We start from the raw sequence: 16,294 nt of genomic DNA, 5'->3' as shown, positions 1-16,294 counted from the left end.
GAGTTGGCTTATCTTTAATCTTGGATTTATCAAGCTGAAAGCTGTTAACTGCAACTTTCACACTGGCGGCACTGCAGATGAGGATAGTGACATGAATCCACATAGTGATTGAGTTTCACCCTGCCCCCAGCCCAAATACCCACTACCCAGGATTCACATCTCAACATGGTTTTGTCGGTTACTGTATATGATGGCAGCTTGGGGGAATGACAGGCTGGAGATGGCTTTACGGGCTCGCTGACAGCTGTATTACCCCTTTCATTATAGTGGGGTGAGCTAACGAAGGAGATGGAGCAAGATAGAGCATGTAGAATGCAAAGGAGGAATTTGTGTTATTTATTTTAACTGATTACTATTAGTTTGTGACTACTGTTGTTTCTTTTAATTTAAAAGAAACTAAAAGAAACAAACTTGTTAATTAATTTTTTTTATTAACTTAAAGCCAATGCATTAGTACCTTAATTATCATGTAACGGGGGGTTTATATGTCTATGTAAGCATACATCCTACAGTATATAATTCATGAGACCAGGTATAGGGTGAAACGTTGGCTATTCTCGACCATTCTCTGCACAGAACCCTTGCAAGTTTTGACACCCTCCTGTAAATCTATCATTTATCAGAAGTGGTTAATTGTGAATTTTTTTTTTACTTTACAATAATAACTTTTATTTATAAAATGTTATTCCAAACCCGAGGATGCTGTATTTTCCTTTGTACTCCTCTGTTTTTCTCTTCTGTTAAATTGCTTTTAGGCCTTAGGGATCTCTTTATGTTGCAGCAGTTCATAAAGCAACTTAGACATTCTTTATCTTTGCTGAAAATTAAAACCCTGTTTGAACTGAACTTCAAGCTCGGAAGAAAATAGAAGTAAAATGAATTATTAGTCATACCTGCAAGCCCAACATAGTGCAGAAGTTGTGATGTCTGAAGCCAGAACACCATTTTGTGTCATGTCATGGGTGATGTTACAAAGATTGTTTCCTCACTTCACAGGAGCAAGATCTCATACAAATGGCAGTGGGTTAATTAACATAGAGTGAAGACATTCAGAAAAAGTTAGGGGAGGAATTCATGGGAAGTCTCTAGTGGTCTCTCACAGATGGCAAATACAAAGCCTTAAGAAATGTATTTAAAATTGTGTATTTTTAGTTCTTCAAAAAATAACATGAGAAAACTAATAGAATGCTGGGGAAAAACTAACATCATATATCACAGAGTACAAGTCTGGCTTGTTGAACACATGTTCAAGCATAATTTTGCTATATAGAGCTTATTTTTATATTTAAATTTAATCTGCTCAAAAAATTGGTGTTGCAGAAGTGTTATATTGCGCTAGAGCAGGAGTAAACGTATGGAGACTAGGTTTAAAGTGGGGGGATACTCTGGGACAAGTTTAACTGAACATTTTATTGTGATCTACTTTACAGAAGCTTTGTGTAGTGGAGCTGTTGGAACTAGCTGCTTTAAAACTCTGAAAAGCCTGCCCACCTGCTCTGTTTGATGTGATGTGATTTAAAAGACGGTTGTTCTTTTTTGCGTTCCGAAGAGCAATAGCAATTTTTCCAAAGACTGCTTCTGGCCTGTGTAGGAGTTATTGTGCAACCCATGAGGCCACTTTGAGAAGTGGACAATATGTAACAATAGTTTTAATGACACAACATGCAAGCAGTGTATAAATTCATTTCTGTTGTGTGTGTTATGGTCCAGGTTTAAAACAAGTCTTTGGTTTTTAGCCTTTGTGACCAGATATCCTGCCAGGCTTGTTTTTTGATTAATTTATTTGTTGCATGTGGACTTTTTGTACTGAATTTCTCTAAGCATGCCAGCTTGATTTTTGTAAAGGAAATTGCAGCTTAACATTAACAAAAATCAAAACACAAGCTTGACTGCATCCTGTGTGTGACTAAGTGGAGTTCACAGTATTTGGAAGTGTGAAATTAAACAAGTTTTTATTTTTTTATTTTCTGAATAAGAAAAATAAAGACTAAAATTTTACTTCCATAAGGCATTAGCTCACATTAGGAAATACATAGTTCTTTATACAGTACAGAATAACACAAACTAGGATTTGTTTTTCAAAAAAGGTAGCCCAAAATAGCTACAAACATATGAATAAGAATGTAGAACTTAAGCTGCCATAGGAAAATTTCTCCTTGTATATATTTGTATTCTTGTATATTTGATTTATATATAAATCCAAAACATTTTCCAGGTTCAATGGATGGTCATTTACTGTTTAGTTAGTACACTCAATAAATTAAGGTATATTTGGGAGAAATTGTAAGTTATTTAGCTAATGGAATTGTAAAGATTTAGATTTTATCTGGTGGGATACACGTTTGGAAATGTACTGTAAAGTGCAGCAAATAAACTCAACAAAGAAATAAAACTGCTCAAGGAGTTTTTGTGTTGATTTTCTGTGGTATTTTTTCCCCCCCAGAGAGGCGTTTGAGACGCAAATTGAAATTTTAGGCCTTCGTTTTTCAGCACTTCTATTTATGGAGAGTACACAGTGTCGTGAATCATCTGTCTCTTCTGTCATCACAACACATTTCTGCACATTAAAGAGGAATTAAATGGCATTAAGGAGGCAGCAAAAAGAATGATTTTTTTTTTCAGGTTATTGAAGCATTGGTGCCTGGCGCTTCTGAGTAAGGTCTCTGAGGGGCACAGCCAATGAGGGCACTTGTATGAAATGCAGTTTTAGCCTAGAGGTGCAGACATCCCTGGTTTAGACTTGGAGACATACGCAGGATAGTCTCTCTGTCCCACCATCTCCAGAGCTTTAGTCAGTCCTACTGTAGGTCTGCTGTGCAAGAAAGTCTGCCGGATGTCACCAGTTGTTTGCCAGCTTGCAGTGATGCTTGTAGTGAAGCACACCTCTGGATTGTTACTTACACTGCTGTGAGGTAAGGCAGGGTTAGTACAGTATGTCAGGTGATAAAACAGCTTGTCAGAAGAGTACACATCACACATTCACTTCCTGTGGGCTTAGCTGCTAAACAGTTCATGGGTCCAAACTGGGTGGCCATGAAATAAAAAAAATAACATGGAGTTTAATTCTTTTAAAGATGTATGTCTTCGTTTTTCTTGTTTTTTTAAACCATTTTATATTTGTGAATTCACTTGCTTGGCCAAGACCTGTCGGGATGGTACTGTGAAGTCTGTAATTAATTATTATTGCCGTGTGCAGATTAAAAGGCTAGATAAGCCTGTTGATTTTCGCCTGTTTGCTAAGTATTGCCTTCTATATAATGGTAATTATACTATGAATGCCAAATAAATTCCCAAATAAAATCTTTGATGTCTGTTTACAGTGATGTCACTGTAAGCAGCTATTATCCTTGGGCTTTTTTTTTCCCCACAATATCCTTCCTCAAGCAGAAATGTTTGTCGAATTTAGTCTAATCAAGCCTGTTATCTTTATACTGTAAATCAAGCTGTGAGTTAAATGAACATTGATTCTCATTAAACACCTGCAGAAACAATAAATATAATTCAGTCTTCATTAAACACTGTGAATTGATTTTGTTGGGTAAAGGGATAGACATGCATTTGTGTTTCACAGAAATGTCAGACCTTAATCATATTTGATTGTAGTTTGTTTTGTTGCCAAAACTGTCCGCTGTTTAGAGTATTTCATTAAATTAAAAAAAAAAATGCAGTTAAGGCTTTTCAGAGTGACTGAAAATATAACCTTGAAGCAATATGCCTTACTTGCGTAGCTATTATGACTTTAAAAACTGTAAAAATTTTGCCTAGCATACCTGTTTTCAATACAAATGAAAAGAATTACTTTGGAGGGAATTAGTATTTGTTTTATAAAGAATGCAAATTCTAATGATTTATTGTAAAACGTACTGTACTAGCAATCTTTTTTACTTTTCATCTGTTAAATAACCTGTTTTCTGTTACTTTTTGCTCCCATTCAAAGCAGCTCTGATTTTAGAACTAGCTTTAACTAATTATATTGAGAATTATGTTGAGGAACAGCTTTTTTTTTTTGCTGCTTTAGAAACCATTAGGTTTTTAAGTTTCAAATGACAGTACAGCAGCCTTGAGTTTTAATTAAAATATTTTTGTATTCTACAGCAGCTCTCATGAAATGGAAGAACTACTTAAACATACAGATGACAAAAAACTTTTTTTCCAAATAGGCTTAAGTTCAACCTTGTGACCTCTTTTGGTGAAATGCTGTTAAAAATGGTATGACGAAGATATTTCCATCTTTTTATTGTGTGGATGTTTTACACCCATTTTCAGACACTGATTAGCTGAAACAACTGTGAAATTTAACAATTCTGAAATGTTAAAAGATATATATATTTTCCCACTATTTAATAAATCCCATCTCGGATTAGCTGTTGCCTTTATCTTTGTCTTCTTTGTTTGTTTAACAGATATGCAAGGCCCCCCCACACACTGGATATCTTGTGGCCATCCTTTCAGTGAGCGAACGGTATGGAGTCCCAAGTTCTGCATTGTTACTGACTGTCAGCTGCTTTTACTGGACAAAGAAGAGGTATTTAACATACTGTAGTTAGACCCTCTGGTTTCAGATACTGTCTTCTTTACTGTTAGTAAAGTTGAACTTGTAAAAGAAAGACTACAGTTCAGTATGCACATGTGAAGGTAAAAGGACACCCACTCAGAAAAAGACAGTACACCCAAATATAGGCTATTAAGACCAACAATAAAGAAATTAGTGCAAAGGAAAAGCTTTATACTGTATGCAATAAAGAAACTATGGTACTGTAGGTACAGTACTTAGAATACGTCTAAGAGCTTTCATTGGCCAGTTTGTTGCAATATGCAGTAGGGTGCTGGTCAACTGATGATGTTTAGAGTGCTTTCTTGTTACTGCAGTCACAACTTCATAGCTGCAGTTACAACTGCTGTGCAATAGCAATTCATTTAAACTTCTTAATTTTTGTGAAGAGCGGGTATGTGGACCTGATTTAAGCTGCCTATGTCCCACTTTCAGCTTTCGCATGTACAGTACTGTGCTTTCCTTGGCTACAACTCACTGGAGTCTACTGGAGTCTAATGTGCATTATGTCTGCTATATACCAGTACTGTTCATATGTCAGAGTGAAATTACAAGTGTATGTTTTGTAGGAATCTATACATGTACTAGTTCAGGTGGGTAGCTGCGTCAGCATGCGTAGGCTGCAAAGGAACAAGTAATAGGTTTATTCCATGCTGAAAAGAGAAGAAAGAAAACAACGTTTCGTCCATGGAGCCTTCTTCACATGTACTATATGGCTTATACTTGATTCCAGCTAATTTTTGCCCTTAGATTTGGACCTGGGAGTTTTGCTTGTTAAACCTGCCACACTTTCGAGGTAATGTGCAGGATATAAGGTCAGCAGGCATAATTCAGCTGTGACTCTGGGGCTGATTCAGAGCAAGACTCACAGTAGGCATATAAAAGACTGGCATATTAAGCTTCCCAGCTCCCTTTACATTTCAAGTCTTTTCAAAGGTAATGACACAAGGCGACAACCTGTGGACCATCTGTAGCTCGGTTTATCATTATGACACTTACTTCTCTTGTTTATCCCTTCCCTGTCTCTTCATCAAATTGTGGCGCCGGTGCCAGCAGCACTGTGTGAGGCTGAAACGTGCTGCGAGCGTTTGAGAATTCACACATCACTAATCCCACATTAATCCTTTCTCTTGGGCATGTGTCTTGACTCTTGAGTGCTACAAGTTTGGACTAAACAGTGTCCAGGACGTACAATAGACATTATTGTGATGTGTTTTGTAGCATGGTGGCAAAGAGAAATTGTATAGTTTATGTCCCCTTCAAATCCTTAGTTCCACCTGTTTAATAGGCTGAAACATGTCATGTCTGAGTGTACAATATGACTCTAATGTGAAGTAGCTGGTTATTGTAGGCTTTGAAATGTTCCTATGTTGGTGTTTAGTGCGATGTATAGCTATAACTCTGACAATTATTCATTTTTTACAATAAATACATACTTTCTAATCACTTAAACACTGTTATACACACAGACGGTACATATTCTGTGTTTCTTTTTTAATACGGAAAGTGTTACTATTGTTCACCTTGTGAGAAATGTATATACTGCTTGCGAAATTCTCATTCCCTCCCCTTTTTCTTACTTTCTGGTTAAAAAAAGGCTTGTAAGACTTAAAAGATGATCTGGTACATATATCTATGACTAAATGAATAATAAAAAAATAAGCCTGAACAACAGTTCTGGATGCACTGATGACTTATTGATATTATGAAAGCTTAGATGAAAATTTGCTTTATACAGTATGTAGGATTTTAATGTATTAATAGATGAATAGATTCTAGGAGAGTTTGCATTTGATAAGAAATCTTACATGATAGGATTTATTTGAAAATTAAATGGAAAAACATTAATCTTTCATGTACTTAAAAAGGAAATAGGGATTTATGATAGAAAGGATAATACTTGATCTGATTTCTCAGAAAGGCTGCTATGCCTTATACACACAGCACACACACAGACTTTCAAAAACCATACAAACAGGTTATTTAACATTAAATTAAAGTACATACTGTAAAAGACAGTAGCTCATACAGTACAGGCACCACTCCTACAGGAATCCAGATTTTGCTAGAAACTACCTGTAAGTTTACTTAACTTAGTTTTCTTAACTTAAGCCCCCATAATTGCACAATATCCTTTATTTTTGCACATAACCACATTTCTGCCAAAAAGATTTCTAATTACTTGACCATCCCTTCTGAATGACTGTGGCATCTAATGGCATTTGCAAAATCTAAAAGTTCCGCACCATTTACTTAGGTATTGAAATTATCTGACGCTTGCTAAGGGCAATGAATTAGGATATAGTCATGAATTAGCATAGTACAGTAAAACCTCAAGTTAGATTCACCTTGGAACTGGTAATTGTAACTCCAAAATGTGTTGCACGATTCATTGCAACTGAAATTTGTAGAACATTGTTTGACTGCCTTTTGTTGACTGCAGCACAAGCACAGACCCATTTTCCTTAGCTGTTGATACCATTTTGCTCAATAGCCTAAAAGCTACTACATTTAAATTTTTTTTCTCCTCTTAAAGACTGTTATACCTGTACCAGTCTTCACTCCTCAGTTTGTCATAGTGTTTTCCACTCTAAAAAAAAAACAAGAAAAAAACCCATGAATTTCAGCAGTCCACTAGAAAGCATTTATACTCTTTTAAAAAAATTGACGGATGCAGCAAAAGCATACTAATTATTGTAATCATTTTAAAATCATTTTAGAAAATCATTTTATTACGTTGTTAACATCAATGGGGATGAAAGCAGTACTTTGTCTGTTGTACTTTCATCACGTAAAGAAGGCTCAACAGCCAAAACATTTTTTTTCTACTTTTTACTGAGGAATTAAACTCTACTTGTTCCTGTTCTGACTTCACACTAATGCAGCGTCCAGCTCCTAGATTTGCACGTCCCTTTAAACACACACTTAACATCCCTCTAGTACTGAAAGAGAGAAGTGGTTGTGCTGTCTGTTCTTAACTATGCAGTGTGAATCTCTTATTATACAGTCTCTGCTGTAACATACAGTATGCAGTTGCTTGAAAGAGCATCCAGAGCAGTACAGGACTCTGTAGGAGCTCCAGAATGTTCTTATCTAAGACTGTTCCTGGTAATGTGCCTGATGTCTAGGTCATTGGCAAAGACATTGGTAAACATGTCAAGGTGCATTGTAGGAGACATGCAATACAGTCTCCCTCTTTAAACTCTGTCTTTGAGTCTCTAATAATGACATTTAGTGTAATGGATTAACATTGCAAAGAGAGATCTTAGTTTTCTTTTTTATTGGCAAAGATGGATATTAAAATACTTGCCTTTGGAATTTACACTTAGTGATTGATTACTTTAATCTAACACATTCGTTGAAGATACTGTAGAAATGTATATTACTATTCTTCCAAGGTAGACCGGAAGTCAGTGTACATTGAGGGAGACATACAATACATGGTAATGTCTATGTGCAAAAAAGAGGATGCACAGCTTGTGAAATTAAAGTGAACAATGTCAGAAAACGTTATTTTGCAAATCGCTGTATTGTATGTAATATGTTAACACAACCAGCCTTTCTGTTATTGGCACTTCATGATCTTAATTCCAACTGCAACCTGATTGATAGAAGAAGATGCTTTCCTAGTTGTTTCCATTAATCTTTGAAGGAGCTGATGCCTTTGCAACAAAATTGTAATTTGTAAAATAGCTGATAAATGGAACAATAAAACATAAAAGAGCATTTAAAATGCACATGAATGGGCTGTCAATGTCAATAGTTGTTTCTAGCTTATAGCCTACAGTGCCTACTTGGTACTTTACTTGAACAGAAACAATGAAACATGTTTCCTGACAGAATAAAATGAACGATATAAAATAAAACAAAGATTAAGCCGTATATTTCATTACAATTTAGTTATGGTCTGTTAATCAGCAATTTTCCATGCAGTCAGGCACCGATGTAGACTGCAGAATTATTTGTAATGACGTTGCTGTTAAAAGCTGACAACTGCAGAAAATTAACTGCCTTGGTTTTTTTTTACTTTACTATTTGCTATATTGTCTACTGCTGATGATTTAAAAGCCCCGGTGACTTTAATGATGACAGGATAGAAACCCCTTATAAATTATTTTCTTGGCAAGGCAATAGATTTGAGAGCAACACATTTGTGTGACGATGTTCCTTCATGGAGTAAGTAAACCTAGACAAGAAAACAGTAAGGAAACAGAGACTAGAAAACAGGACTTGCTTCAACCACTGCCTGTTTAACCAGTATGAACACACCAGCACCTAGAAGATTATCAGACAGACTGTTCACACTTTTGTGACAAAAACTAGTTTTTACATCATGATTTTGATTTTCTCTCAGCTGCTTTCACTTATTTTTTTATTGTCTGTGAAGTGAAAAAAACAATGGTTTTTAAATTACTCTCAAAACACTTCAGATTGTCAGGAACTCGCGAAAAATTCAGTCACACAATAATTCAGGTTTATCACATTCCACAGAAAACGTAGTATATTTTAATTTTATGTGGTACGCAATTAAAAAATGATTAATCTGTGTTTTTTTGCATTGTGATTCATAAAAGGATATATTATTTAAAAACAAATATAGAAACAATATCTTATGTTATGCAAGCTCAAAAGAGCTGTGTTGTTGGTTTTTCATTCAGAAAGAAGTGGTTATCCTGAACTTCTCTTGTCATGTAAAATGAGAGTCAGTAAATCTCAGATTATCCATAGACTGACGAGGTCAAATTCAGAATGTCATCCTGGACACTAATAAATGAAAACATTCTATAATCATGGAGATTCACACAGTCTTCCTCTTTAAACTCTGTTTCGAGTCTCTAATAACAATGATACTGTATTTAGTGTATTGTATTAACATTGCAAACAGAGACCTCATTTTTCTTTCTTGTTGGCAAAGATGGATATGAAAACACTTCTTATCAGACTGAAGGCTAAGTCTGGAATGTACACCTAGTGATTTCTGTGCACGTGTGTTTATGTTAATCTAACACATTTGTTGAAGATAGACATTTACTGTACATTGAAATATTTACCTGAAAATCATCTTTCTGCTCTCCAAGGTAGACAAAAAGACCTGCAGTACCTGTTCTAGTCACCTAATGGAGTAATCATTTACCAGTGAGGGGTGATGACAGTGGAAAGACCCTATTTCCACAGCAAAGAATACTAGGAACACAATGAAATGTTTTCTGCAAACTGCAAGTTCAATTTATTTGTATTGACAATACATAATGAATATAATACAGTTATTGCTTCCTAGTGTCTTACAGGTCTAACCGCCTCTCGTCATATGGTGTGACAGTGAATAATAAAATTAAATATCTTCTATGCCTTATCTGAGGATAACTGATACAGCTTATTCCCTCCATTCCTTTCAGTAAAAAAGTACTACAGTATCTCACCAGCAGAGGGCTCTTGTTACTCAAGGTTTGAAATGCCTGTTTGATAAGTAAATCAATCACAAGAATTAAACAGATTACAAGTCACAAAAGCATTGTAATATGCTAAGCCAAAACTTTCAGTGCTGAAAAGAATAAAAGATTGTTGACGGTCCCCTTGTATAATTTGAATAACATAATAAAACAGGTTTTCATTAGTTTAAATATCATTTATCATATATTGTAGACAGGATGTTTGTTGTCATTATGGCATTAATTAACCACACTCATTGTATCAAGCAAAGAGTTTCATTACATTTGCTACAGGTAAACACTAATGAAATTATTAAATTAAATGATGCAGTTTTGAAAGCTATAATTAGAAAAAAAGGTGGTAACCTGTCATGAAAGGAAATGAATATTTTGTCCTGAAAAAATAAGACTCTAGCCATTGGAAGGTTGTCCCAAGCTGTAGTTGCCCCAGGATCCATTATGGTTAGTTCTTATCTGAGTTGGTCTCAAACTTTTTTAGTTCTTTCTCTGATCTTAAAGTGACAATGTCAGTGGAGGAATGGACAATGTCACTTTTGTATCTGTAAATGACATTTGTACCCCTCATCAGAATAAACCCTTTTGCTCTCTCATTTTACAGGATACTCAATAATATCCATCCATCCATTTTCTAACTGCTTTTTCCAACTCAGGGCTGCAGGCGGGCTGTATCCTGTCCCCAGCAGGCAATGATCACAAGGAGAGCTTCACCCTGGATGGGACTCTAGTCCATCACAGGGCAGACAGCCACAAACACAGACACGCACACACTCACACCAGGACCAGTTTTCCCCGAAGTCAAATAACCTACCACTATGCCTTTGGACTGTGGGAGGGAACTGGAGCATCCAGAAGAAACCCACGCAAACAAGAAAAGAACTTGTAAACTCCACACAGACAGCACCCCAGGTCCAGAATTGATCCCAGGTCACCAGCACTGTGAGACAGTAATGCCAACCACCCTCTTCCGTGCCACCACACACAACGTGTGTGATTCATTTCCCAGCTCAAAAAATGAGTTATGCTGAATATAATTACTATTATAATTCTTTCACTTGGGTCAATGGGGTCATTCCTTGTAGCAAAGGGAAGGTTGTAGTGGCGATACAGACGAGGACTGGGAAGGGCTGTGTGTGGTGTCCAGAGAGAAAACATTTGCCCTGGGTCATTTCCATGCACCCTGTCCTGGCTTTTGACTGTGTAGCTTGATCATTTAAATCTGAGCTCCAGAATGCAACAAAGCAAACAAAACAACGCAAGATGTTAACACCGTAAAAAGGAAGTGGAATTTGTCAGTATTAATGTTTCAGGCGTACTGGAACAGTCAAGGACAATTCATTATGTCCTGCCCTTTAATATACTGCCTCATTCTCCTGCTTTCAAGCTGACTCTTGCCTGAGACAAGCCTGGTGCTACTATATCACAAAGAAATGGAGACTAATAATCAGCAAGTGTGACCAATTTCATTGCCTAATTGCTGCGGCCAGGGAAAGATGTAGCGTTACATGTTTCTACAGTAAGAACCATGTGTGGTTATTTTGTTTCTCTCTTGGGTTCATCGATGAAATAGAGCCCTCGACATGATACTGTGAATAATTTTATCAGTCATTCCTATGAGATGTTTAAAATTGTTAATTTGCAGACAAGAGGACGTTGCACTCATGGACTATAAAATAGCTGTGTTGTTGTTTTGTAAAATTATTTTCATTGAAAAGGATAGTTCTTAAAGAAGCTTTGTGTTATTGATATACTGTACATATCAATAACAATAAAATATATATATGTACAGTAGTTCAGGTGGGTAGCTGCGTCAGCATGCGTAGGCTGCAAAGGAACAAGTAATAGGTTTATTCCATGCTGAAAAAAAGAAAAAAGAGAACACAACGTTTCGGCCGTGGAGCCTTCTTCAGGTGTCCCACACCTGAAGAAGGCTCCACGGCCGAAACGTTGTGTTCTCTTTTTTCTTTTTTTCAGCATGGAATAAACCTATTACTTTTTCCTATATGTACAGTATATCAATAACACCTGATGAAGACTCCACGAGCAAAACGTTGTTTTCTTACTTCTTTTTTTTTCAGGATGGAATAAACCTATTACTTGTTCCTTTGCAGCCTACGCATGCTGACGCAGCTACCCACCTGAACTATATACTGTACAGTAGAATATATACTGTACTCAATTTCTTATTACTGTCCATTTGAATAACAAGAAATGCACTTCCAGAAAAACACGATCCCTCTCAGTTGTGGAACCTCATTGAAACCTGCATGTAGAATTTCATCCAAAGTCACATAGATATTAAACTTAATATTGAAACTTAATTTTAGACAGTATGGTATATGCAGTAGTTTCCCTCTCTCTGTCTCTGTCTGTATAAGATAGCTACTGAATGTTATTTTTTCTCCCTGAGAACAGATAAAACAAGTTGCTGTGTAGCTAATTGATTTAAAAATAATTCACTTAAGCAATTACAGAACATCTTACCGTGAAGTGGACTGGAAGGGCAACATATTGTGTAACCCTAAACTCTGATATTCAATAAGCTGCTACCATGCACATTGAAAAGATTGTTTGAAAACAAACAGATCAATTGCAGAAACATTTTGAAAGTCAGCCAGCTTTGTTATTAATATGCAATTACCTATTACCTCTGTCCAAGCTTGTATCTAATGCATTATCGTGCCTACATCTTGGCCACTTTCCTTCTCATTCACTCCATACACTGGGTTTTTTTCTGAGGTGCAGAAAAGTTGAACCTATGCATTTCGCTTGGTTAATGAATTACAGAACCCCTGTGCAGTTGAGCTCAAGACCTAGCTCATTTATCAAGCACAGTGACCCCTCTGTAATTAAAATGCATTACTGAATAAAAAGCAAAAGCTGTGAGTATGGGAAGCCAGATAAAGACTTGCTGATCCCTGTAGTACAGTAAAAACGTCCCTGTTGACAAAAGGGTGATGGATGGGAAATGTATTCAGGACATTATCTAGGGATCTGAGGAGGGCAGGGAAGAGGAGCAGAGGGGATTGGGTTCAGGGGGGAGAGAGAGGAGTGCGTGTGGGGAAGAGTGCACTTGGGTGACAGCAGTTTCAGTTTCTTTTCCATCGCTCTGTTGTATTTTTCTGATTTCCGGCATCCCTTGTGTAGATTCATCCCCTGCTGCTGCAGGAGAGACGCACCGAGTCCTGCAAAGCAAGGCTACTGCGGCGGACAATCAGCGTGCCAGCTGACAGCCAGTTCCCACAGTACCAGGAAGATCTCACTGAGGAGCATGGTGAGTAGTGACCGATGGACGCGGACTGCCTTCCCTCCCTCTGGGGTGGAGTGAACAGTCCTGATTGTTCTGTACATCGCCCAGTCTATACTACTGTATATGCATACTCCTGCACAGGACTAAATAATCCTTTAGTGTCTTGCTGGGAGTGTTTGCTTCATCAATTTAAACATATAATAAGTGGAAATGTTAAATTTAAACCCATTCCAAACTGATGTTTTCCTTTATTTTAGTTGGATTTTCAGTCTTAGAAATGAGTTATTTTATTAATCTTTTTAAATTGCAAAATTTCTACAGTCTTATATGTACTGTATACTTAAGAATAATTTGATTGCCTTGATTTTATTAAAAAGCCATTTAGAGTCGGCGCTTAGCTCTTTTGATTTTTTTTTCCGTTTGTGATTTTGCATGACACTAAGATGGCAATGAAGAATCTGATGATTGAAAGTATTTTGTTAATAGTAAGTGCACGATCTGAACTGTGTTTTTTAGTATTGCAGTTGTTGTGTTGCGGTACTGTATATTTCACTCAATCCGGTTATTTTGAATTTTACGTCTGCGTTCATCAACGTAACCCTCTTGTAGTGGATTCCCTTAAAGGGTGAGGTGGCCTTTGGTTTAAGAAGAGCGGAGCTGTTTGTGGTGGTTCTGGAACTGTGAAGCTGAGGAGGTGATGGAACTGCCTGATGGACAACAAAACTACAGTTTATAGAGTTTAAACAATATAACATGTTATGCTGCCCAAGCAAATCAACTCGAGTACTATAGTTACATGTCCCTGTGTATATTGCCAGTAGGGGGTGAGCTTACCCTTTCCATGTTAGAAATCTCTGACGTTCCCTCAGATTATATATCAGCACTGCCATGCCATCTGCATTTAACAATATTATAGTTTGAAGTGCTGATGTAATAGATTCTTCTGTGAACGGGAGTAATTATTTTTCCCTCTTTTTTTTCAGCATGTGAGTATAGTGAATTTACTGTATGTTTGTGTCCTAAAAACTACAAGAAATTACAGATGTAGAACAAAGAAAAATGTCTGTATCTCACTATGGTTCCATCAAGGCCTGGTGGAGCAGTGGTGAGCTTTACCTCGCAGCACGGGGGCCCTGGGTTCAATTCCAGACCTAAGGTGCTATCTGAGTTTATATGTTCTCTGTGTGATTTTGTTTGGATTTAATCAACATGCTCTGGCTTCCTCACAGTCCAAAGACATTTTGATAGGTTATTTGGCTTCTGGGAAAATTGGCCCTAGTTTGAGTTTATGATGTCTCTGTGTGTGGTGTACCCCTGGTGTGTGTGTGCGTGTTTGTCTGTGTGTGCCCTCTGATGGACTGGCATCCCATCCAGGGTATGTTCTTCCTTGTGCCTGTTGCTTGGTGGGATAGATTCTATATTGAATATAGCAGTTAGAAAATGGATGGATGAATGGGTGTTTCCATAATAAAGTTAGCCCCAATATTTAGTTCATTTCCACTTTTAACTTATGGATACTAAAGCATAACTAATGCTTTATGTAATGGACCTATTTTAATGGTGTGTCACTCCTCTAGAGACTGCAATCACAGTAAAGGGGTCTGTATTTATCAAAAAAGATCAGCTCATCCGCAAGAAAGACTCATTTTAGACCAGCGATTCCAAAGTTTCATTAGCAACATATTTTCTAAAAGTAGACTTTTTAAATCATGTTTTAAATAACATAGTAAAAGGAGAATTTGGCCCATTTTCACACGATCAAGGATATTGTTCATTAGTTCGCATCATAAATAACCGATCTCACATGGCTTTGAGGACAGAACTGAGTGAAGGATTTTTTCACAGAAGATTTGAAAGTAAGCTATCATATGTGTCTCACCCCCAGGTATTTAACAGCGCAAGACTGTTGTGGTTTCAGTTTTTAGCCTTTGAAACCCGCTGTTCAAATTTTGCTTAACCTACAAGTGAAACGAGACCGCGTTCTCAGCCGAGTCCACAGCACGCATTTATCTACCCAGCAAAGTCATGCCATTTGGCAGCCCACTTTGGCAGGTGCCCCAGACTTAATAACAGTATGAGAGGAAGCTGGCATTGAGCCTACTGGCACCAATCCAGTCTGCTGCCAATGTCATTGTCCATCATCTCTGCTTGCTACTGCAATTTGCAGGAGACAGAGTACTGATGAGGAGGACTGTAATTGTCATCACAGTATATGAATTCATACCACTATTATGGGTTCTTTGTTCTGTGTGAAGCATTGTTAAAGTGGTCTGCTTTCTTGTGTGAGGTTGGACAAATTACTGTTCTGTGCATGAGGTATCAGCTGGAATAAGTAATAGCTTGTGACTTTGACACACAGCAGTTGCAGTCATACATCTAATGTTCTCACAGTGCGGTTATGCTGAACTGTTCAGCACATGGTATTGAAATTCCTATACTCTTTTTCACCGCAAAGATAAAACTAAATATTTATGATTTTTTTTTCAGTTTACTGTGCTGGTGCTATGGACATGCAGTAATTGATACTTAATGTAGTGAGTAGTCAAACAATAAGGATTTAGCTAAACTTTGTTTAGTAAAAAAACTGTAATGTGATTTTGTGTTATGTTAAGTATTGAGGACAGCACAGTGGAGCTGTGGTTAGCATTGCTGTCTCACAGTGCTGGAACCATTGGTTCAGTTCTGGCCCTAGGGTGCTATCTACATGGAGTTTGTATGTTCTTCCTGTATTAGTGTGAGTTTTTGCAGGTGCTCTGGTTTTCTCTTGGAATCAGAAAACATATTGGTAGATTAATTGACTTCTGGGAAAATTGGCCCTGGTTTGAGTATGTACGTGTTTGTGTCGGTGTGTCTGTCCTGAAGTAGGCCTTTGTCCCATTCAGGCTGTAACCTGCCTTGTTCTCATTGCATGCTGGGATTGGTCGAAACGGTTAGAAGATGGATTATGTAGTGACCCCTTTTTAAGTTACTGTCTGAAATCCTACAGTCTCAATAAAATAAATATAATGTTATTGCAAAGCTGAAATGTAATGAGAAACATGTCTA

General features: G+C 37.1%; 1 protein-coding gene across 5 annotated transcripts in view; it reads left to right on the top strand.

Annotated features, from left to right (window-relative positions):
• LOC102689900 (disabled homolog 2-interacting protein) overlaps positions 1-16,294 on the top strand; it is a 365,385-nt gene that overhangs the window by 59,577 nt on the left and 289,514 nt on the right. For 4 of the 5 annotated variants that reach the window (XM_015366894.2, XM_015366892.2, XM_069183582.1 and 1 more), the window contains exons 2-3: positions 4,404-4,525; positions 13,147-13,273. In XM_015366894.2, coding sequence (XP_015222380.2) covers positions 4,404-4,525; positions 13,147-13,273 — 249 coding nt within the window. The remainder of the gene's footprint in view (positions 1-4,403; positions 4,526-13,146; positions 13,274-16,294) is intronic. The other variant, XM_015366893.2, reaches the window with a different exon arrangement.

Source organism: Lepisosteus oculatus, chromosome 24 (genome assembly GCF_040954835.1).
Source record: "Lepisosteus oculatus isolate fLepOcu1 chromosome 24, fLepOcu1.hap2, whole genome shotgun sequence".
Classification (NCBI taxonomy): domain Eukaryota; kingdom Metazoa; phylum Chordata; class Actinopteri; order Semionotiformes; family Lepisosteidae; genus Lepisosteus; species Lepisosteus oculatus.
This window is presented reverse-complemented; position numbering and strand designations above follow the sequence as displayed.